This window comes from Sciurus carolinensis, chromosome 5 (assembly GCF_902686445.1).
Source record: "Sciurus carolinensis chromosome 5, mSciCar1.2, whole genome shotgun sequence".
Taxonomy (NCBI): Eukaryota; Metazoa; Chordata; class Mammalia; order Rodentia; family Sciuridae; genus Sciurus; species Sciurus carolinensis.
Genome location: NC_062217.1, coordinates 71,103,644 through 71,128,310, shown reverse-complemented (window position 1 = coordinate 71,128,310; position 24,667 = coordinate 71,103,644). Strand labels below are relative to the sequence as shown.

The 24,667-nt window shown below is 33.3% G+C and overlaps 1 protein-coding gene across 1 annotated transcript in view; it reads left to right on the top strand.

Moving 5' to 3' along the window:
* The window catches only part of Mycbp2 (MYC binding protein 2), a 269,456-nt gene that overhangs the window by 224,239 nt on the left and 20,550 nt on the right, over positions 1 to 24,667 (top strand). The window contains 15 exon segments of the mRNA XM_047552904.1: positions 10 to 254; positions 1,966 to 2,133; positions 6,395 to 6,552; positions 7,780 to 7,979; positions 9,177 to 9,326; positions 12,407 to 12,567; positions 13,601 to 13,757; positions 13,937 to 14,161; positions 16,330 to 16,395; positions 17,710 to 17,949; positions 18,215 to 18,313; positions 20,207 to 20,287; positions 21,713 to 21,979; positions 22,858 to 23,141; positions 24,565 to 24,661. Coding sequence (XP_047408860.1) covers positions 10 to 254; positions 1,966 to 2,133; positions 6,395 to 6,552; positions 7,780 to 7,979; positions 9,177 to 9,326; positions 12,407 to 12,567; positions 13,601 to 13,757; positions 13,937 to 14,161; positions 16,330 to 16,395; positions 17,710 to 17,949; positions 18,215 to 18,313; positions 20,207 to 20,287; positions 21,713 to 21,979; positions 22,858 to 23,141; positions 24,565 to 24,661 — 2,598 coding nt within the window.

Sequence of the window (24,667 nt, the reverse complement as noted above, 5' to 3'; positions counted from 1 at the left end):
CTTTGCCAGGTCAAACAATCTAGGAGAAAGCCAATGCAAGTCAAGACCCCTCGTGCCTTGCCCACTATGGAAGCTCACCAGGTCATCAAAGCCAACGCCCTTTTCCTCCTGTCCCTGAGCAGTGCTGCAGAACCAAGCATTCTGTGTTACCATCCTGCAAAACCATTCCAGTCACAGCTGCCCAGTGTGAAAGAGGGCATTTCTGAGGATCTTCCTGTGAAAATGCCTTGTCTTTACCTTCAGACCTTAGCTAGGTAATAAGATTTGTGTGCGGAGGGGTGGGTTTACCACCTTTGGATTAACAGCTACTGTTGATTAACTAATATCTTAAGGTAGTTCAGTATTTCCTCTGAATACCCACATGACATAAGCTATTATGCAAAGTAAAGAATCCTCCAGGAATATATTTTCTGAGTTGCCTTTACTGGGATATGAGTTTCCTTGGCTGGCTTATGATTGGTAGGTACACATTTTATGGTTATAGGTATTTCTTGGAAATACTTTGTCAATTTGTAATTACTATTAATATAAAATATGTCTTAGTAAGATAGTAGCTATGTTTTACTCTCTGATAGGCTGGCTTTAGTCTGTTTATAGTGGAAAAGGTTAAAATAGAAAGAAACTAAATGAATATTTAGTCCAAAGACACTGAAATGAATATAATAAAATCCTGACTTCCAGAATGGTCACACTCTGGTGGGAATATAAACAAGTCGTCAGAACATTTACAATGTCATGTGAGGAGCACTCTGTTAGAGCATAAAAGAAGGACAACCCTTGAATCTTCCCAAAGAAATCAGGACAGGCTTGCCACAGGGTCTGACCCTTTAGTGCAGTCTTAAAGAATAAATAGAAATCCATTAGGTGATTGGAGGACAGTGATTTCTGACAGAGTATCCCAAGTGAATAAAGACACAAATGAAATCACTGCACATGTGAGGAGTCACAGGATTGTTAAAGCATTGGCTGCTGGGGAAAATGCTGCTCAAAGGGGTAACCCAGGTAATGTGGAATTCTGTAGCTCATGCTAAAGTTGGATTTGATTCTGTAGGCAGAAGAACCAATGGAAGAATTTTAAAACAGGGAAGTATGTGAAGGGTTTGCAATTAAAAAGTCACTTGTGAAATGTGAAAACTAATATGGAAATTGGAAAAAAGGACATAAACAAAGATGGAGAGACTTGTTAATAGTGTATTGCTTGGACTTGATGTGCAGCCTGTATGGTCATGCATTTTATATTGACACTGTGAAACAGTCTTTCATATTTCAAATTCAGATTTCCTTTGTCACTGAAAGATGAAAATTTCTAGATATTGCCTCTGCACTTGACTTGGCAACCAATAAAGAATGAATCAATTTTAAAAATGTAAAAGTCTAATATAGCATAATGATATTTTGTATTTTTAACTCTCTGGGGATTGGACATCTCCTAACCCATGGAACATTTCATACACCTAATATTTTTCAAATTTGACTCATGTATATTTCTGCCCCCAGAGCTACTACATGTGTTTCCAATAGTCCATGCAAGAAATTATATGAACCTGCACTATGGCATTGATGATAGGGAATGAGAAGAGAGAATGGTTGTGAGGGGAAACCTAGCTTCATAGGCCTTAGTGACTAGTGATGGTTGAGAACTGAGCCTGTTAGGACACAGAGACATTCTAACCTAAGCACCTGGATGGTTGATGGGATTATTCACCAAATACTAAAAGATGGAAATGTTCTTAAAAGAAAAGAAATGAGTTCAATTTTGGTTTTGAAGTGTTTGTTTTACCTGGTATATCTATATGTAAAATTATCAGATTTTATTACCTTCTGCTACGTCTGTTGATTCTTTTAATACTTCACCTTTAATTGTAGATTTACATATTCTACTTTGCCTTTTACAAAAGAGATTTAAAATGAAGAGGATCTGTATTGCCATCATACTCTTAAGTTCTTGTGTTTGATTTAATACAGGCATCATCATGAAAATTTTGTGGGCTATCAAGATGACAACCTATTCCAGGATGAAATGAGATATCTGCGTTCAACATCTGTACCTGCCCCTTACATATCAGTAACTCCTGATGCAAGTCCTAATGTATTTGAAGAGCCAGAGAGCAATATGAAGTCTATGCCCCCAAGGTATTTTAGTTCTCTCCTCTCTCTTGAATAGCCAGGGTTTGGTGGAAGGAAGACTTTGAACTAGAAAAGAATGTTCTAGAAGTTTTTAATACAACCTTCTGTTTTTGGAGGGACAATGAGTCACTGTGGAGCAGTATGAAAAATCATGCATATATGAATAAAGTAAGGTCCTTGATAGGAGAGGCAGACTAGCTGGAGAGAAAAGATCAACTAATGATGTAGTAAAAGATTACATTATAAGGTATCATATCATTTAGTGCTATAGTTAGCAAAGTAGGGAAAGTAGGCAGTACTTAGTCACCTCATAGGATAAGTGGCACTGAAATAAATCTTAAAGTTTCTTGGATTATTGCTTTCAATACCTCCTTGCTTAGGTGTGGTAGTATCAAAGCAAAGTGCTTCTTGAAAAATGAGTAGAAACATGTCAATATAGTACTCAAGGAAATCAAGTACCACTGAAACTATTTTAAAGAGGAACAATATGACAAAAATGCAGAAATAGTCTCACAGCATCAGTTGAGAAGCAGATAAATTTAATTGAATACTTCAAATAGGTGTATGGAATTGAATTATGTTGACAGTAGTTGCGGAAAAAGGAATAAGGAGATATTTTGTAGAAAAACAATGTGACTTGATTAACTGGATAGTAAGAAAGATAAAATTAAGACATCAGGATTTCAGTTATGTATAGCTGGACATATCACTGGAAAGGAGAATATTTGCTATAGGAAGAGAGAACATACTAAATAAGATATATGCCACTGTGTTAATACTATGTAGCCATAATAATCATAAGCTGAAATAATAGATACTGTAATAAGCATGATCAAATTTATATGCCCAATGAGTATTTTTCATTAAAAGTACTTGCAACTTTTGCCCTCATCTGTGTGGATTACTCCTCAGTTTTTTTGGAACTGCTCTTGACATTTTCTCCAAAGAGCATAGTGCAAACCTTTTTATCTTTAAAGGAGATAACAACTTTTAAAAAGAGTAATAAACCAGTTTAAGACTAGTCTAATAAGTGTGATTCATTGAGTTATTATTTGTCTTTCAGTTCAAGTAGCATGAACTTCTAGGTAATACTGAAACAAAACTTTATCAAGAATTTTCCATTCCATGTCCCCCAATCAATCAAGAAAAACAATCAAGAAAAAAAAAATTTACCAGCTCCATTTACACAAGTTGCCATAAATTTCCAGAAGTATTGACCATTGATAAGTAACAGAAGATACTAAGAAGCCAAATACCTTCCCACTTAGAGAAAAGTGGATTAAGGAGATGAATGGAAATTCTAGGAAATGGTCAAGTTGGAATCTTCCGCTGTAGAATCCCCTAATATCATCTCTAGAATCACAACAAAAATTAGAAATTTTCTAGGGAGTTCCTTTTTTTCACAGCTACACCCCAAAGAAGATAAACAATCTAAGATCACAGGGGATGCTATCACAGAATAATCCCTAAAATAGAATATTAAAGTCTCGAGTTATCAGTAGGAGGGAATAAAAACAGGTGTCAAGTACAGTGGGAAAGGAAGTAGAGGGAAATCCACACATACTTTATCCAAAGAAAGTGAAGGACTAAGTAAGAACTGCCCATTTTAAGCATTAGCAAAATGAAAATAAGTAATATGTTATTCAGAAGTCTGGTAGTAAACTTCTATTCAGCAAAAGAAGAAAATTATTATAAGTACTCTGAGACAGTGAAAAACTTGATAATGACATAAGTGTAATAAAACATAAGCTCAGATGTGAAAATGAAATGAAAAGCAGAATCAAGTAAAGAGATACATTGCAGAGCTAAGAGAACAGACTAAAGATCAAATTAAAGTTATATAAAACTAAAATTAATTAGAAATGTTTGTAACAGCAAAGTGAGTTATCAGTGGAATGATTCAAGATAATCACAATGAGTAAAGAAAAAAGGACAAATTATAGCAATTAGAGTAGAAATAACAGGTACAAACAGAATAATCCAATATGAGAATAACTGATATCTTTGAAATAGAAAACCCAACTAATACAATAGAATGTTTATCTAAAGCTTTAATATAAAAAAGAAATTCTTTTAAAAGAACTGAATTAGATTAGGAAAATTTTACTACTTGTTATGATAAGAAATACCTTAAGTTACTAAAACTAAAACTCCAGTGGGGGCAGAATTTTCCAAGTATCTAAACAAAAGGAAAGTTAGACTGAAAACAGACTTTTGTATCATAACTTTGAATGAAAGGATGTTTCTAAAGCTCTGTATTTTACTATTTTTTATAAAAGCACTATTCACAGAATCTAATCAATATGAATTTGATTGGTTATAAATTGAGTCAAATGTTAATGAAAAGCATGTTTTGGGCTGGGGATATAGCTCAGTTGGTTGAGTGCTTGCCTCACAAGCACAAGGCCCTGGGTTCAAATCCCCAGTACCAAAAAAAAAAAAAAAAAAAAAAAAGCATGTTTTAAAGACTATACAGTGTATAATAAAAATAAGATGGCACCAGAGCACATAAGTGTAATGTTCACAGAAACTATGACTCAAGTATTTTATATCCAGCAGGGTTGAGACATTATCAGACATACAGTGACTTGGGCAATGTAGCACCTTTGAGCTATTCTTGAAAAAATATCTTGACAACTCTCAAACTATTAAAGATGATGAACAGTGAATCCATTAAATTGGTGGTTCTCAACTGGGGCTTATTTTTGCCTTCCAGCTAGCATCTGACAATGTTTAGAAACATTTTTGTTCGCCACAGCTGAGCTAGTTCAACTAGTGAGTAGAAGCCAGTGTGGCTAAAGAAGATAGTCCTTAGAACAAGGAATTACCTGACACAGTGTACTGGATTGTGTTATTGATGAGTTCCTCCTTAAGGTTTTGTTTTGGTGTTTGAATTTTTTCATAAGCATTATCATTTTTATAACAACAAGTCATCTTTTTAAAATTGAGTAATACCTCTTTTTAAGTTGATAAACTGCCTCTGAAAGCAGGATAGTAAATCCAAATGTAAAATGAAGTACATTAATGTATCCCACACAGTTATTTTTGAACAAAACAGCCAGAGTACCATCCAGGCACATTTATCCAGATGGTTATGTGCAGCATTTATACTCTATTTAAAACAAGAATTATATCAGCTCAGAGAGATGGCGTATAAATAAACCACCCAGGAAGTTAGCCACTTCTTAGAAAATATATAAACTTGCTGGGAGTGGTGGCATATGCCTATAAGCCCAGTGACTCTGGAAGCTGAGGCAAGAGGATTCCAAGTTTAAGGTTAGTCTCAGCAACTTAGCAATGCCCTATCTCAAAATAAAAAATAAAAAAGAGCCAAGGCTGTGACTCAATGGTTAAGCACACCAAAAAAAAAGAAAGAAAGAAAGAAAATATATAAGCTAACTGAGGGATATAGGATTTCACACCTGGGCTTAAAAGAATGGAAATAAAACAACTCCAGAACTAACGGTGAGCAAAATGTCCCAATTTGAAGTCAGGAGACAGAAAAAAAAAAAAAAAAAAAAACACATGAAAGAATAGCTTATAGATTTGTGCTTGAAAAATCAGAAAGGGAAAGTAGTTTTCTTTTTCAAAAAAAAAAATAAAACTCCAGTAAAGTTATTCAGTCCTCTTAATAAAGTTGTATTTTAATGTTACTATAATCAATATCAAAGCTATCAGTTACTTAAGCCTGAATGAAAATCATTTAGTTCTTATGGAGAATGTAGGTATAATAGAATGCTAATACCAAAAATCTATGTTACATCTCATTACACTTTGATATAGCCATGCTCTTAAGGACTTTGGGTAGCACTTCCCAAGAGTGAGAAACCTAATAGAACACTCAAGTACCAAAAGAAAAATGAACCAAGTTTCTATTTTATTAGAATTCTACATGAACATAACCATTTTCTTTCCATTCAATGCACTTATGATTATGTCTGCTTGTTTTCCCAGAGTATATTGTCATATAAGTTCCACCCCAGTGTTTTTTATTATAAACAGAATTAGGATATTTGTTACCCTTTTTTCTTTTTCATTTAAAATGCAAAGTTATTTTAGAAAATCAAAAACTTTAAGATGCAGTTCTGAGATCAAAATGTTACTGTATTTGAAAAGATCAAATTATGATTTAGAGAGAGACATCATCAAGTTGGCTTTGAGTTTGTTTCTTCACACGAAATTCAGATTCCAATATTTGACTACACTATTGTAAAAGTATAGTTACACTTCACTTTTTATCCTAACTGTGCTCTTGATATATCTGCAGTTTGGAAACCAGTCCCATAACTGACACTGATCTAGCAAAGAGAACTGTCTTCCAAAGATCATACTCAGTTGTTGCTTCTGAGTATGATAAACAACACTCCATTTTGCCTGCACGAGTTAAAGCCATTCCTAGAAGAAGAGTTAACAGTGGAGACACTGGTATGTATAAAGATAAAAAGGAAATTGAGTAAAAATAACAGAATGAATCAAACAACATTACCCTATTTAAATTTATGATTACACAAATGGTATGCCTTGACTCCATGTACAAACAGAAAAACAACATGTATCCCATTTGTTTACAATAAAAAAAAAGAATTGTATAATTTTAAAAAAAAGGAAATTGAGTGATTCAACCACTGAAAGTAAAAGAAAATTATTTTCTTTGCAAATAATTTTTTAAATGTACTATGTGAAGGGAGCAAATTGATTAATTTCTAATTTGGCATAGACAATCCTTCTGTGTGACTGGGCCATAACTGTGCCCCTCTTAAGTTTTACTTCTCAGTTGGGACAAACATCCAAACATCATTCAGTGATTATTCAAGAATAAATTAACCTTACCATCTTTCTTGTAAAATATCTAAGCCAACTATTATTGCTACCATTATCTCCTCTACCGAGCTTCAGTGAACTAGCAGTTCCTATAGCTTACAATTCACGGCTACCTCCCCACCCCCATAGAAACTTACAGCTCTTAAAGTTACCATTAGTCTTAGTAGATTAAAAAAGAAAAAGGAAAAAAAAAAGAAATCTTGGAGATATAAAAATAAAAAATGTTATATATTCTGGACCAGTTGCTATCATCAGCAGCCTCAAATTAGGGCTGCCTAAAAAATACTGAAATCCAAGAGAAAAGGATATTATAGTGATAATTTATCAGGTAAACCACTTATAAAAATGATGATTTGAAATTAAAATAATAGATAGATAATTGTGTGTCTTACTATTGAAGATCTTCAAGAAAAATATTTTTGGAATCCCTCAATGATTTATAGGTTTGTTAACAAATATTTTGGAACTTCTATTGAGATACCTTTGTTATAAAACAGTCTTTTAGAAAATTGTAGAGATGATATGTAGATTCCACTTAGGGTAAATATAAATGACTTAGCTTTTAGAGTGTTTTAGAGAGCATGCACTTTGGATTCAGCTCTGGTTTCAAAACTCACCTCTATAACTAAAGAGCTGTATAACTCTAGGAAAGTATGATATTTAAACTTTCAGGCCTCAGTTTTCTTTTTCAGTGGAATTATAATATTTATGATTTGTGTCATGTGCTTTAAAAACACTGTAAAGTGAATAAGCTAGATATTATTTTCAGTATTAAATATATTAATCAAATGCACCAGCTATGAAAATGAATAATTTTTTTTTTTTTAACAGAAGTTGGTTCTTCCCTCTTGAGGCATCCATCACCTGAGCTTTCCCGGCTAATCTCAGCCCATAGCTCGCTTTCCAAAGGAGAACGAAATTTCCAGTGGCCAGTTTTAGCCTTTGTTATACAGCATCATGATCTAGAAGGTCTTGAAATAGCAATGAAACAGGCGTTAAGGAAATCTGCTTGTCGAGTTTTTGCTATGGAGGTATGAATACCTTAATGAAGTTAGTGATTCACAGATCAAACAAATCACATGATAATTCTGTATTTAATGGTGCCCTTTTTTAAAACCAAGTCAATTGCATCCATTTGAAAAGCCTATTGAAAATATCAAGGGCTGGGGTTGTGGCTCAGTGGTAGAGTATTTGCCTTAGCATGTGTGAGGCACTGGGTTTGATCCTCAGCACCACGTATAAATAAATGAATAAAATAAAGGTCTATCAACATCAAAAAAAAATTAAAAAAAAAAAAGAAAATATCAAGTGTTCACATCAAAACTAAACTCTAAAGTTCATGGATATAATTTAATTTAGAATTCTGTATTTAAATACTCTAAAGAACTTTGTTTCTTTATTACTTTATTATTTGAATCCTGAGATTATCCTTTTATAATAAACTTTTTGTATTCAAAATATCATTTCACTAGGATCGAATGACTGAATAATCATACAAAAAGAATGAGAAGTAGGACTTTTGAGTTATAATTTTAGCAATAACTGCTTACCCAAATCTCCATTTTCTGGAATGATAAGATTACTATGTATCTCAGGCCTGAATATAGTAAATCTTCCTTTATTGTAAGTGTAATGAGTAATTTGATACTTCATTGATGGGAATGATATGAATATATTTAAGTAAAAGGGTAGCTTATGTAGAATTTGAGAAATATTTCATTTTAATCCTAAACACAAATTAGAAAAAAATGTGCTTGAGTAAATTAACATTAAGAAGTATTTCATGTGTGTATAGCCATAGAAATGAAAATTTGTACATCATTTGTATACAGTGAATCAAAATACAGTCTTTAGGGCTGGGAAGATAGCTCAGCTGGTAGAGTGCTTGCCTCACAAGCACAAGGCCCTGAGTTCGATCCCCAGTACCACAAAAAAAATAAAAATAAAAAAAATAAAAAAAAATGTAGTCTTTAAAGAAATGCCTTAGATGGGGGAAAAAAAGAAGTATTTCATATATATTTCCTCTATTATATTTTTTAAACTAAGACCAAAATTATTGGCTATTTCAAGCTAAGTATGCTTTTAGTGAAACCAAGGTCAGATTTTCTATCATCTGACCTTGAAGCATGTAGTCTATGAAGGTACTTCATTTTTGAGTAAGGAAAGTCCTACGTTTTATAACTCATACATTTTCTTTTTGTCCTGAACTCATTTGATCATTTATTCAGGCATTCAATTGGCTTCTGTGTAATGTCATCCAAACAACTTCTCTCCATGATATTCTGTGGCATTTTGTGGCTTCACTGACTCCTGCTCCAGTAGAACCAGAGGAAGAAGAAGATGAAGAAAATAAAACAAATAAAGAAAATGCAGAACAAGTGAGATTTTGTTTTTATTTTCCATATTTTTATAGAATACTTTAAGATAGTTTCATAATTTATATGCAAACATTCTCAGATTATCTAACCTGAAAAAGTATAAAACATTTCAATGCTATGGGAAAAATATTAACAATACTTAGTGAAAGTTTTCTTTCTAGCAAACATGCTGACAGTCACATCTCCTTGCTCATTGAACACCAGTATCATAAAGCAATCAACTGGAAGATGCATACTATTATGGTACAATATATGATAGGTAAAAAGAACAACACTATTACATAGAGGATCAATAGCTAGGAAGACATTTATGTTCTAACTCAGTCACAGGGGTGAGTGTGATGAACTTTTCTGACATGCAATTGAAACCCCAGAAAGACCATGCCAGAGGACAGTGGACCACATCGTAGTATTAAGGGCAATGCCTGAAGTCAAGGACACAAATCCCAGGCCAACCAAGTTGAATGCTAGCCCTTGGCAGAATCTGGATGACATACTATCACCTTGAAAGAACAAAATACAACAGTTTTTAGAAAGCAATTACAAACCACAACTTTTATAATGTATAATCAATAGACATTATTAAAGGAGGCAAAAAATGACCATCTTTTATTTAGCTCATTGACATAGTTCAGAAAGTTTGATGAGCTCACATTGGCAATAAGATGGAGAGACAAGCACACTTTATGGTGGAGTAATAGCCTCTTGGAAAATGGTTTGGCAAAAATCTAGACAAAACTGGCATCAAAACTGATGCACTGGGGCTGGGAAGATAGCTCAGTTGGTAGAGTGCTTGCCTTGCAAACACAAAGCCCTGGGTTCGATCCCCAGCACCGCAAAAAAAAAAAAAAAAAAAAAAACTGATGCACTGCGGCAGGGGGTATGGCTCAGTGGCAGAGCACTTGCTTGCCTAGCATGTGAGAGACACTGGGTTCGGTTCTCAGCAACACATAAAAATAAAGGTACTATGTCCATCTATAACTAAAAATACTTTTTAAAAAGGATGTAGTAATTCTACTTCTTTGAGTTTTTCCTGTTGTGCATGCATATGTGAAATAGTAAATATACAAGTTGATTCTTTACAGAATTTTTTATAAAAGTAAAATATTGAAAACAAACCTAAATGACTGTTGTGAAATAGAAAAGCAAAAGACTTAAAATGAACCTAAATGACTCTGAAGTAGACCAGTGAAATAAATTGATATTTTCATTCATTGGAGGGCTATACAGCAAGATAATATGTTACTACATATATAATATGTAATGATCTCTAAGGTAAATTATAAACTGTTTAAAAGTACAGAACAATATGCTTAGAATACTGCCATTTATATAAATAATACTTACAGACCAGACAAGAATATTGTATCCTGTGCTAGGAATTACAAATGTAAAGAGCAGCTAGGTGACTGAGTTATCAGGATCAGGAGACTTACTTTTTATGGTATTTTTTATACCTTTCAAATGTTTTATTATGATGTATATTACCTGCTCAAAAGACTTGGATCATGGTAAGTAGTCTGTAATAGTAACCACTTACTTTATTAGGCAGATACGTTTCAGTTCAGCAAGTGTAAGGTACTTTGTGCAAAGTTATTAGAAATAACTAAAATAACAATCACTACTTTCTAAGGATTTCAATGACCTTAGTGTGATATAAATGTGACATACTCCTTATAAAAGTAAGTACTTCATTAGAAACTTTTATATGAATTACAAAGGAAGAAGAGGCTACTACTTCTGTTTAAGTGGAATGAGGTGCATTACCCTTAAGTACATACCTCAAAATAGAATTTTTACTGTGGTGAGTATAGGATTCTCCAAAAGGAAAAAATACCTTGAGCAAAGACTGAAGTATAAGTGTGAGTTCTATAAATATGAATCTGATTGAGAATTTGATGAAAAGAAAGGCATGTTTTCTCAGTTAATTGAATGAACTTAGAGATTTTATGTCATCTAAACAAGACCTTTTTTTAATTATTGAGTGGTTATTTTTTTTAACTTAATCACCATAGTTTTTCCCAAAATCTCTTTAAAAAGCAAGTGCCAGACCTATTAAAACAAGAAAAACTTTGGTGGTTCATAGTCCAGTTCTAGCCCTCAAACATTTTTGGCTTGCATGTGTAGTTAAAAAAATACCTTTTAAAATAGAATGTCTCACTTCTTATACAATAATTAGTTGGTAAACTTTTTTTTAATTTCTACCTTAGAAGGATACATGAGTATTTGAATACCCTCTCTTAGTTAAAGTGAAGTGCCTCACACTGGGCAGGTGTTCACACATAACATCCATTGGCACGAGCTGGTGAGTTCTGCACTCCAAGCCTGAGTCTTGTAATGCCTCCAGCCCCTCCCCCAGTACACATATGCTCTCCACTTCTCCCCATGGACTCCAGGTTGGGACCTGTAGCTGTGTGCTTCATTTACCCCCTGTTTTAAAACACACTTATTGCTCTGTGAGGATCCAGTTTTAACTAATTTCCTTTCTTTGGGAATTTGAAGTACTCTATTACTTTTCCATTATAAATGTTATTCTAAATAATATTGAAAGACCTGACTGACATTTAAATGGGGAATGAAATCCAATCTGTTTCTCTTTCCAAGCTCTGATCCTTCTGCCCAAAGGACCATTTTTGTCTACTTCACATAAAATCTCATAAAAATGTCATGTGAACTAGTGGTGACCTCAACTTCTAACATGTTATTTTCTCATGTATAAATATATACACAAAACATTTATGCATATATACACATGTACATACATAAATGTACGTGTGTATATATATATATTCACAAACACATGCATACACATAAATTCATTTAATAATAGATTTATGAATACCCTAGAATTGGTGTATATATATGCTATTTATTCATTTGCTGACTTTTTGAGCAATCTTAATACCTTTTCCCTAGAAATATTACTGATATAATTAGGTTAATCTTATTTATATGTATTGGGTATAGTTTAAGTACACATAATGTTCTTTTTTTTTTTTTTTAATTTATTTATTTTCTTTTGTGAAGAAAGTTTCTTGGAGCGTACAAACTGATAAATTTACTTTCAATTTCTATTTTAGGAGAAAGATACAAGAGTATGTGAACATCCACTCTCAGATATAGTGATTGCGGGCGAAGCTGCTCATCCATTACCACATACATTTCACCGTTTACTTCAGACAATCTCTGATCTTATGATGTCTCTCCCCAGTGGTAGTTCATTGCAGCAAATGGCCCTAAGGTAATTTTGTATAGATGTGTTCTAGGTACTATGGGAGAAGACATTTTATGAAGTATTCAAAGTACTGAATGCTTGAAAAACATCTTTAAATGGTAAGATTTCTAAGAATTCCTATATTATATTAAATAATGCCTCCCTCCTTCCTATCCTAATTTAGAATTGTCCTTTTCTTAGCTCATACTGTTTGCCCTTCTATAAAATGTGAATAATGTACTTCTTAGTGCCATAAATGATTGTTGAAACAATCTCCCTCACTTTTTCCCCTTTCCTATATCTTAGATCATTTTAAAGTCACCAAAAGGAAGAAAAATTAAATCTCATTGACAAAACCAAAATAGAGTTTTGACTTGAAAAGAATCTTAAGAAAAATGAATCCCAATTATATGTAGTCAATTTTAAAACTACCCTAAGGTTAAATTGGAATCTGTTGAAAGTTTGCATTACTTTCACATTGTGAACCTCATTATTAGGTCCACACCCTGGAGTACAGATATAAATAAATCCTCCATTGGTTTATATAACAAATAAGTTAATGGAATGATTGGACTTCTCACATTCCTAATGATAAAACCAATGGAAGAGTGCGAATTTTTTCTCTTCATACAATTTTTAAAGTGCAAGATGTATTATGCATTAATGAATTGTATGGAATTATAACACAAATAAATTTAAGAAGCTGTTATACTTGGTGTAACACTTGTCTGTACAACAGACCCATTACTTTTCTTGCTTTTATCACTTTGATCATCACATCTTAAATTTCTATATTTAAAATGACTGAACTTTCCTTAGAACTTATCTTATTCCAAAGAAATTACCTTTCTCAAAAACAGCCAGTAGTAATGATTCATTCCCTTACATTTGAAATTTGTTTTTACTAGCACATTAAGATTGTTTGAGATTTAAGCTACAGATCAAAGTAACTACTCCAGAAGTTCCTTAGATATTCCTAGAAAATAATTATTTCATATATCACTTATGTATATATATATATTGCTTATTTATTTATATTGTTTATATGTTGCCTTTTTAGATGCTGGAGTCTCAAATTCAAACAATCTGATCATCAGTTCCTCCATCAAAGCAATGTCTTTCATCACATTAACAATATTTTGTCAAAATCAGATGATGGAGATAGTGAAGAGAGTTTTAGCATCAGTATACAGTCTGGCTTTGAAGCTATGAGTCAGGTCAGTCATTCAACAGTTTCCTATTTGCTATCCTATAGTTAATAGTCAACAGTGGATTACAGGAAAAACTGTACTCAAATAATTTGATTCTATCTTACATGATTTATTATTACATATGTTTTCTCATCAGGAAAGATCTCTTTTTGACTATTATGAATAGTTATATTTGTCTCTGATAGGAATTATGCATAGTTATGTGCTTAAAGGACTTAACCAGCATTGTTGACATAAAAACATCAAGCCGACCTGCCATGATTGGAAGTTTGACAGATGGTTCCACAGAAACCTTTTGGGAATCAGGAGATGAAGATAAAAACAAAACTAAGAACATCACTATCAACTGTGTGAAAGGAATCAATGCACGCTATGTATCTGTACATGTAGACAATTCCCGGGACCTTGGGGTAAGAAAGGGAACTTAACTTATGGCTCATTAGTTCTTTTCAGACTACCAATAAACTTGCACTCATTTCTGAGTTTAACAGAAAGATTTATCACTTGAGACTTCAAATAAATCTTAAATATAAAAACAGGTTAATGTGACTGGGAACACTATGGACTATCAGTCTTAAAAAGAGGTCTGATTACAAATATGCCATGGCTACAGCTAAGGCAAATAAAAATCTCTTTTATAATTTTCTTCTTCCATGACTTTGTTTTTTATTTCATTTTGGTTTGGTTTGGGGTTTTTTGGCAGTACTGGGGATTTAAGCAAGGGGTACTTAACCTTGAAGCTACATCCTCAGCCCTTTTTATTTTTTTATCTTGAGACAGTGTCTCCCTAAATTGTCCAGGCTGGTCTCTCAAACTTGCCTCAGCCTCTCCATTCACTGGGATTACAGGCATATGCCACTGTGCCCAGCTTCAAGACTCAGTAGAGAAATCCTCTCTGGGTAACTTCACTACAAAAATAATTCTTTTCTCTACCTGGTTCTTATTTGTAAGTACAGCACTGATGGTACTGAATATACTTTGACCTGTACTTATCATAAAGTAGCTTCAAGTTTCTACTTCTAAACCTTAGTCCTCATGGGAGGGAGTTCCTCAACTAAAACAGTCATGATTTATAGTCTCCCTAGTTGTAGTATATCTAACATGTTTCAACTGAATTGAACATTCTTTCATAAAAGATACTGAACAAAGGAAAAGAGCCTAATTTACTTGAGCCAAGAAAATAGAACCATCTTCTGGACTACCATTCTTCTACCCTCATTCTTGGAGAAGGATACTTGTTGGAAATTTTTTCCCTTGCAATAGATGTGACTTGCTGGTTTTCATAAATCTCCTTGGACCATTGCCAAGTAGTTTCCATCTATTCACATATTTCCTTTCCCAGAAAGAATCAGAAATGGTGGAGAATGGGGCTCATATAAACTGGAGGTAAAGCCCACCACAGCAGTCCAATGTGCAATCAGAACATCCCCAGCAACCTCTAACCTCCTATACATCCCTGCGTATTAGTTCAGTCTCTGGTGTTGAATAAGAAAATGGAACTTAGTTAAAATATTATGAGCTTATTTGCTCTTCTGATTACGAATTTCAACTGGTACAACTACTTTATCTTATGGGAAAGTTAAGTGCCATAAATCAGAACATTTTTCTGGCTAGAACTCATTGCTCAGTACAAAGTTATCTTTGACTCATGGAACATTTTACACCAGAACATACTCTCCCTCAGAACAATGATTACCATCAGTTTGACTTTTTTCTTTTCTAACAGGAAACAGTCATAACAATATTTATTTTACAAGTGTCTAGTATGTAAGCTGACATCTACTTTTCTTTTAAGAGACTACTTCTATGTTATATATCATCTTTGAACCTTGGACCTTGAGCCTGAGTTCCCCCAACTGCCCACCGAAGTGCCTAATCCAGAGCATTTGTTGATTTGAGTTGCATCAGCCTATAGCATTCACAGTTCACAGCTCTTCAAGGAATTAAAATATTAATCTATTTGTGGATGTGCATTGTATAAGACTTATTCAATCTTAAGATCTGTCATTCTAGTGCCTTTTGTGACTCATTTTCAGTATTTAAAAGCATTGAATTTATAATGTTTGATATTTATTTTTTGTGTAAAATGTTGCCTTTCCTAATATGGCAAATATCTTGAGAGGATAGAACCCACTGTTCTCAAGTATCCTTCTTCAAGGTTGTAAAGCAGGCATTGTGGCACTCACAAGTGTTTTTTAGTTATCATCCTTTCTTCCTTTTACTTCCCAAATTATTGAGAATATAGCAACAAGAATGGGACATGAGTGACAAGCAGAATTATTGAAAGACTCCATGAAGTTATAGAATTGGAATGTTTAGGATTTGGATAAAGAGAGGTAATGACCAACTGTGAGAGTAAATGAAGAAAGGCTGAAATGTGACATTTAAGATAGAGTCCATGAGAAGCCTGGAACTATAGAAATAATAGTTAATTGGATAGATAGTGTGTTTTTATAACAATAAAACCATTAGGACGGACCATTAAAACAGGCAGAATGATTTGACATTGGTTGGTTATGAGAAGGTGTAAATTCTGAGGCAGGAATATAGCTTAACTATTTTGAATTTTCTCTTTTAGAATAAAGTTACTTCAATGACCTTCTTAACTGGCAAAGCAGTAGAAGATTTGTGCAGAATAAAGCAGGTAATTGCAATTTTGTCAATAAACATTTTGTTACCTAGGGAGAAATTTCTTCTCCACCTGTACTGTTGAGTTCCAGTTTGAGCACATTACCAAAGTATTGTAGAAAATCCTCTAACACTTTCTTGACAGCTGGTCTATATGTGGGAGCAGTAACAGCTGTCCCTAGGCTCGATATCTCATAATTACTACCCTAAGTATTCCCCAGTCATGAGTGATTATATTGGGCCTGCAGTCTTCCACTCCTGACTTTCCTACAGACTCAGGTACCTTAAAAATAATCACAGATCTGATTCATAATTAGCACCCTAATTCACCTGTACTTTGGGTTAAAACAGGTTATCATGGTCTATTTTAAAAAAATCTACCACTTATACCACTGCAGCCATATCCAGGTTACAAGTCACTGTAGAAACCAATTCTACAAACAAAGTTAAGTTTTGTCTGGACATGCCTAGGATTGTGCACAAACTCCTTTAAATTGTTCTTCGGGGATTACTTTATCTCCCAAAAGTTGATCAGTTTTTTTTTGTTTGTTTGTTGGTTGGTTGGTTAGTTGGTTTTTTCAAATAATTGAAAGAATTGAGATTTCAGATGAAATAAATAATACATTTTGTTCAAATTATAAAAAATTTGGGAAAATAAGTTTACCGAATGAGATAGTTTTTGTTTACAAATAGTAAACAAAATAGAAGATGGGCATTATCAATTAAGGCAACAATTTAAATCATGTAGAAATTCCCAGATCATTTCTTGGTTATCAAATACCATATGAACAACTTCAATTTCATTAAAGAAACAGTGTCAAAAACCATTTCACAGCATATTGATATTTAATCTTTGAAAAAGGTTACATTCTCAGTGATATAAGAAATCACAAGTGTGCAGTTACATATTAAACAGTTTGTCTTCAAAATAAAGTAACAGCACACTGAAAATACTTACCTTTTAACAGGAAGTAGAGAGCTTCATTGTTGATCCTGTTCCTATAGGTAAAAGTACTGTCATATAAATTGTTGCTGATGGTTTCACTCAAATAACGTGCAGGTGAGTCTAATGGTAGTCAGGCCTGAATTTTAATTCTCAATTCCATCACTTATTGAGGATCTCTCAACCTGTGTTAATCACATTTTCCTTTTCTGTAAGATAGCTCCTATAAATAATACTACTTATCCTCACAAAATTTAAATGAGAAATAACCATCATGCTTTGTGAAGTTGTTTGTTATTTGAGCTTACTGTTACTAATGTTAAGTCTAGGACAGTGATAAAAGTGATTCAGCTATATCAGGTTTCTGTCCTTTTTCTACTTGACCAGGTCGATCTGGACTCCAGGCACATTGGTTGGGTAACAAGTGAACTTCCAGGAGGAGATAATCATATCATCAAAATTGAATTAAAGGGTCCAGAAAATACACTAAGAGTTCGACAAGTAAAAGTCCTAGGTTGGAAAGATGGTGAAAGCACAAAAATCGCTGGCCAGATTTCAGCCAGTGTGGCCCAGCAAAGGAACTGTGAAGCTGAGACTCTGCGAGTATTCAGACTTATTACATCTCAAGTGAGTGTCCTTACTATACACTCTAGCACAGGATAAATTGACATGATACACTTTGAGAGTGTAACAAAATATTTTGTAAAACACATATCTGGCTTCTAATTGGCCCATTTTTCCTCTCTTAACACTTCATCTATATTGAATGTTATGTTGTAATTTTGAAAAGTGATGGTATGTACAGCAAGAATACCATATTATACAACCTGCAGAGTCAGCTGATGAATCCTCCACCTTTCACAGTGGTAATTCTTGCCATTCTTTCTCGCAGGTATTTGGAAAGCTCATCTCTGGAGATGCTGAACCTACACCAGAACAAGAGGAAAAAGCACTCTTGTCATCACCTGAAGGAGAAGAAAAAGTATACAATGTATTTATTTGTATTCTAAAAATTTGTTTCCCTTTTTCATTTTTCTTTTATTCAGATAAATAATCCATGTGTTGCTTTATACTTTAATAGACATGGTTTACATGCCATTTAAATTATTTTTATTTTAATTAGAAGATGAAGGAGCTATCTAAAAGAAATTTACCATTTGTTCATGTATACCTTAGTTAGTATTTTAAGTCACAGCAAAAGTTACTCTATACCTGGGACTGTTTTATTCAATTGTTAAAATTTGTAAAATTAACTTAGTCATTTACTATGTTATGTCTCATCAGTTATCTTCCTCCTCCACTTTATCTGTCCTTCACAGCCCGTTTCAAAAATACTTTCGTCTCCATGAACTCTTTTTATGATTTCCCCAGACAAAAAGCAGTTTTCCCTCTGCTAAACTTCATAATGCTCTATGTATGCCTCTTTTCCATTTCCCTCTTGTATTTTTCTATATGTGTGTTTTATCTTTTCCTCATACCATAGCTTCTTAGAAACCAAGTGCATGTCTGATTGGTCTTTCTACCCATGATGGCATACTCACACACACTTTCAGTAAATTTTTAATTGGAATAAATACTCTCTTTATAATGTTCTTGAAATTTCTTCTGAAATGCAATTACTTTACTTATTTTGTATAAACTAAAAATAATCATACCTAAGATGAAAACTTTAACTTTTCATGTGGTAGTATTGTACTGTTCATCCTACATTGCTATATTGAGTAGAAAGAAATGAAAGTATCTTTGTTTTGTTCTGGATCTTAAAAATGAGGTGTTTCAGTCTTTTATCACAAAGTATGCTATTAACTCTACTGCTTTGTGTTTTTAATCCATTAAGGATATTTCCTTCTTTTCCTAGTTTGCTGAGAATTTCCATGTGAATGGATATTTTTATATAGTTCTATCTTCCCATTTTTTACGCTTATTCAGTAGAATAATCAATGTGTTAATATGGTTTTAATCAACATGATATTAGTTTATAGGTAATTTGTTTTCTTTAATAAAAAAAGAATGAAATAGAGGATGATAGCTACATGGTTCAGTGCTTCTTTTGGGCAAGATGAAAATGCTATCAGATTGTGGGAATAAGTGCACATGTCTGAGTATTCTAAAAATCACTGAAATTGTATCCTTCAGATAAGTCAATAGTATGGCATGTGAACTGTATCTGAATATAGGGATTTTTAAAAATCAAAACCAAGTAAGTTATGAAAGAAGTAAACAAAAATAAAATGAAAGAGAAACTATCTAATAGGATTTCTGTGCTAGTATTTAAGTAGAAAAAATAAAGGCCTCTATTCACTTTCTTCAGTAGATACAGGGCTATCTTATTTATTTCTTCTTGAGCAAACTTTAGTAGTTCTGTCATTCACATAATTTATTTCATTTAAGTTACTGAATTTGTTGACATAAGGTGTATACTGTATTTTCTTAATATCCTTTTAATATCCAGCAAATTTGTAGAATGTGTCTTCTTTCATTCCTTATGTTGGCAATTCGTGTTTCATTTTATTTTTCTGGAGTAGTGCAACAAGGTTAACAATTTGGACTTTTCAAGAAATCACTTTTAGTTTTTGGTTTCCTCTATTTTTTCTATTTTAAAGATTTCAGCTCCTGTATTTATTATTCTTTCCATTTGTTTTGTTCCTGTTTTTCTGAATTACTAAGGTCCAGAATTAGATCATAGATCTGAAGCCTTTCTTTTATCAGAAATTTTTCTTTTTATAGTCACTTTGACAATAATTCTTCAAACTTTCTCCTTTGCCTTAATGTTATATGCTTCAATTTAAAAGAAATTCCCCTTAAATATAGCTTCTTATAATTTCTCAAGATACTTTGAAATGCCAAATATACAAATTTTCTTTTTTTCTTTTTCTGCATAAAGGCAACATCAGATGCTGACCTAAAAGAACATATGGTTGGAATCATATTCAGCAGGAGTAAACTGACCAACTTACAAAAACAGGTTGGGTTTAGCCTTTTTGTCACATTTTGTTTGTTTGTTTTTAGGTTGTAAAATGACCTCCAAAATTTATGGAGGATTTTTTTTTTTATGCTGACTCTTTTATAGGTCTTATGGAATGTGTCTGCCTTTTTCTAGAAGAAGTAATCACATTGCCATATGTGTATTTTTTAGATATTTATTACGAATGTCAGCTTTATTACCTTAGTGTTCTTTGTTACTTCTCATTTTCTGCTCTTTGTTACTTTTTATTTCGGAGAGAGATATCCAGCTAAATCAGATTACATTTACATTTTCTACGTTCCTTTCCCCCTGTTCTGTTTGTTCTGTATTTATTTAATTAGTTATTTGATTTTTGGGGTACCAGAGATTGAACTCAGCAGCGCTTAACCACTGAGCCACATCCCCAGCCCTATTTTGTATTTTATTTAGAGACGATCTCACTGAGTTACTTAGCACACGCTGTTGCTGAGACTGACTTTAAACTTTCAATCCTCTTGTCTCAGCCTCCTGAGCCACTCGGATTATAGGCGTGTGCCATTGCACCCGGCTTGTTTTATTTTTTGATGAGCAATTAATATTGTTTACAAAATCAGCATTAATATCTTTAAATATGCGTGGGTGAGGGAATGCTAGATTGTTCATATAAAGGGTTGCTAGATAATAAAAATAGCACTCAAATTAATTTTAAACTAGCTTATTGTAACTTTCATTACCATTAAATATTCTTTAAATAAATAATAACGTGAATTTATTTGTACTTTATCTTTCTAACAGTGTTTCATTGACTTTGGGATGCTTACCAGTCAGAAAAAAAAATATTTCTGCCAACTATAAATGCCATCAATTTTAAAGAGTTTTATGGAATAGACATGCTAAAATATGAAAAGACAGTGCCTTAAAAGTGATAAAACATTCTGATTGGTTTTTGTTTGATGTATTAGACCACAGGCAGAGGCACTGGAAATTTGTATATGATCAGTTTCTACGTAGTGGTTAATTTAAATATTCATATTTTTATCTTGTTTCCCCTAGTTTTACTTAATTGTTTTTTGTTTTGTTTTGTTTTGTTCTGTTTTAGGCATTGGGGATTGAACCCAGGGGCACTTTACCACTAAGCTACATCCCAGTCCTTTTTATTTTTTATTTTGAGACAGAATTTGACTGTGTTGCTGAGGGCATGGTTAAATTGCTGAGACTGTCCTCAGATTTGCAATCCTTCTGCCTCAGTCTCCTGAGTTGCTGGGATTACAGGCATGTGTCACCACATGGCTACTTAATTGATTTCAAGATTAATTAATAGAATAGTATAATGGAGCATTAACTGAGAGAAGACTAAATTTAACTTATTCTTGTCTTATTCTTTGTTTTATTAGTAGAAAACAAGACATACAAATGTACTTTTACATATTCTGCATTGCCTTATAGGTGTGTGCTCATATAGTACAAGCTATTCGCATGGAAGCCACCAGAGTTCGTGAAGAATGGGAACACGCCATATCAAGCAAAGAAAATGCCAATTCTCAGCCAAATGATGAAGATGCCTCCTCTGATGCATACTGTTTTGAGCTGCTCTCTATGGTTTTAGCATTGAGTGGCTCTAATGTTGGCCGGCAGTATCTGGCGCAACAACTAACTCTCCTTCAGGATCTCTTTTCCCTGCTTCACACAGCTTCTCCTAGAGTCCAGAGACAGGTGACTGATCATATCACTTGCCTTTGTGCTTCTTTGTTACTTGAAACACTGTTAAAAACCACAAGGTGGGGAGTTAGGTGTGTAGCTAAGTGGTAGAGCACTTGCCCAGCAAGTGAAAGACCCTGGGTTCAATCCATAGCACCACAAAAAAAAAAAAAAAAAGTAAAAGTCGCAAGGCAAGGCAAAGAGAATTTTACCCAAGGTCCTGAAGTATAGATTTTTATTTTTTTTTTAATGTTTTGTTTAAGGCCTATATTTTGAACTCCATTTTTTTAAAATTTTTTTTATGTTTTAGAGCCTTCTTGATGAGAGTATAGAAGAGCAAACACTATGTTCCATTTTACTAATATATTTTGATACAAAAAGAATATTTTGGCTATTAATTATAATATTATTATAATGTCATTTAGCCCAGACCAAAAATATAAAGCATTTTTTTTCTTGCTGCCCTGGGTTGGTAATTACTACTCCAGAAAATCAAGTGTTTAAGTCATATTTCTTTCTTCCCGAAATTAAAAGTAGTATTTAAATGAAGTTTCTGTTTGCGTAGATTTTAAAGTTATAGAATGGTAGCTTGGCATATTAAAAAATGAAAATTTTAAAACATCAGCCTTTAGCCTGGTATGGTGGTACATGCCTGTAATCCCAGAGGCTCAGGAGGCTGAGGCAGGTGGATCAAGAGTTCAAAGCCAGCCTCAGCAATGGCATGGTACTAAGCAACTCTGTGAGATGTTGTTTCTAAATAAAACACAAAATAGAGGTGAGGATGTGGCTCAGTGGTTGAGGGCCCCTGAGTTTAATCCCTGGTTCCCAAAACAAACAAACAAACAGATAAAAAAATTCAGCCTTTAAATGAATTATTTTATTGTTCTTTCTAGGTGACCTCCTTGCTAAGACGAGTCTTGCCTGAAGTGACCCCCAATCGTCTGGCCAGCATCATAGGAGTGAAATCTCTGCCCCCAGCAGATATCAGTGATATCATTCACTCAACTGAGAAAGGAGATTGGAATAAGTTGGGTATCTTAGATATGTTTCTAGGGTGCATAGCCAAAGCACTCACTGTACAGCTAAAAGCCAAAGGCACCACTATCACAGGAACAGCTGGAACCACTGTGGGCAAAGGAGTTACAACGGTCACCCTTCCTATGATTTTCAACTCCAGGTTTGTCATTGCCTCATTCTCTCTCATCAGATGTAAAAGTAAACGTCAGTATTATGTTAACATATTTTCAATCACAGTAATTATAAATAACACTTGTGGGGAGTAAGCCTCAGATCAATTAAAGTTTATAGTCTACTAGAACAAATTACAGAAGAATATTTTTTCTTTTTGTTTTGGTACTGGGGATTAAACCCAGGGTGCTTAACCACTGAGCTACATCCCTGGCCTTTTTTTAATTTTTAATTTTTAATTTTGAGACATGGTCTTGCTAAGTTGTCTAGGCCTCACTAAATTGATGAAGGTGAACTCAAACTTGCCATCCTCCGGCCTCAGCCTCCTGAGTCACTGGGATTACAGGCATGCACCACCACATCAGCAGAAGAGATTCTAATCTTCAATTTGGGAAGACTTCCCTAAACAAACACAGACTCCTAAAAATCAGAAAAGATTCACAGATACAACTATAAAAATTGATCGATAGATGATACTATTAAAATGTTCTAAAATGCATGCAACTAACTTGGAAAAATATTTAAACCTACATAATAGTTAATTATTAGCCATAATATTAGAATAATGTTTGCAAAATGGCAAACAACTGATAAAAAACTAAATAACAAGTATAGTCAGAGTTCACAGAAAAATTTACAAATGTCTGTTAACACATTAAAAGACACCTCAGAAAAATGTAACTTAAAACAATTATGAAATATTTTTGATTCTTTCGTGATGTTATGACAGAATAGGCATTTTCATCTAATACAAACTTCTTTGGCACTCTTAGATGTCAATTTGATAATATCTCACTATTCTTTATATATATTCTTTGATCCACCAGTTCTACTTCCAAAACTTTCATACATGTACACAATGATATATATAAGGGTGTTCTGTAATTGTGTGTAACAGCAGAAAATTCAAAACATCTGAAATCGTGCCCATGACAATAAGTAGATAACACCGGAAAGTTAATTAACATATCACTTCCTTCTTAAGTACAGTCATACTAGGAAACAAAAATGTCAGGTGTACTCATAAGCAACTTAGTGATACAGTTGGTTTATATTCTGACATAAGCTGCTTCTTATTGCCATGTACACTAGAAACAAGTAGTTTGTGGTCTATAGACTACATACTTCGAAAATCAGTGTTCTGGAAAATACATGCAAAAGCAATATGCAAATAGAGAAGTATTTGAAAGGGAACATAAATCAGAATAACTGTTCTCTTGAGATTGATGATAGAGATTTGGGGTAACGCTTTAACTTTCTTTTTTTTAACTTTCTTTTTAGGTATTTTAATTCATTCAGTTAAACAACTAAGATGCTACAGACTGAAATAACATTTCCATTTTTTCATTTGTAATAATTATAAATCCTTTATAAGTTTCTGAGTGCTGATTTTTTTTTCTTTCTTTTTGTAGTTACCTTAGACGAGGTGAAAGTCATTGGTGGATGAAGGGCTCAACTCCTACTCAAATCTCAGAGATCATCATTAAACTTATTAAGGATATGGCAGCAGTGAGT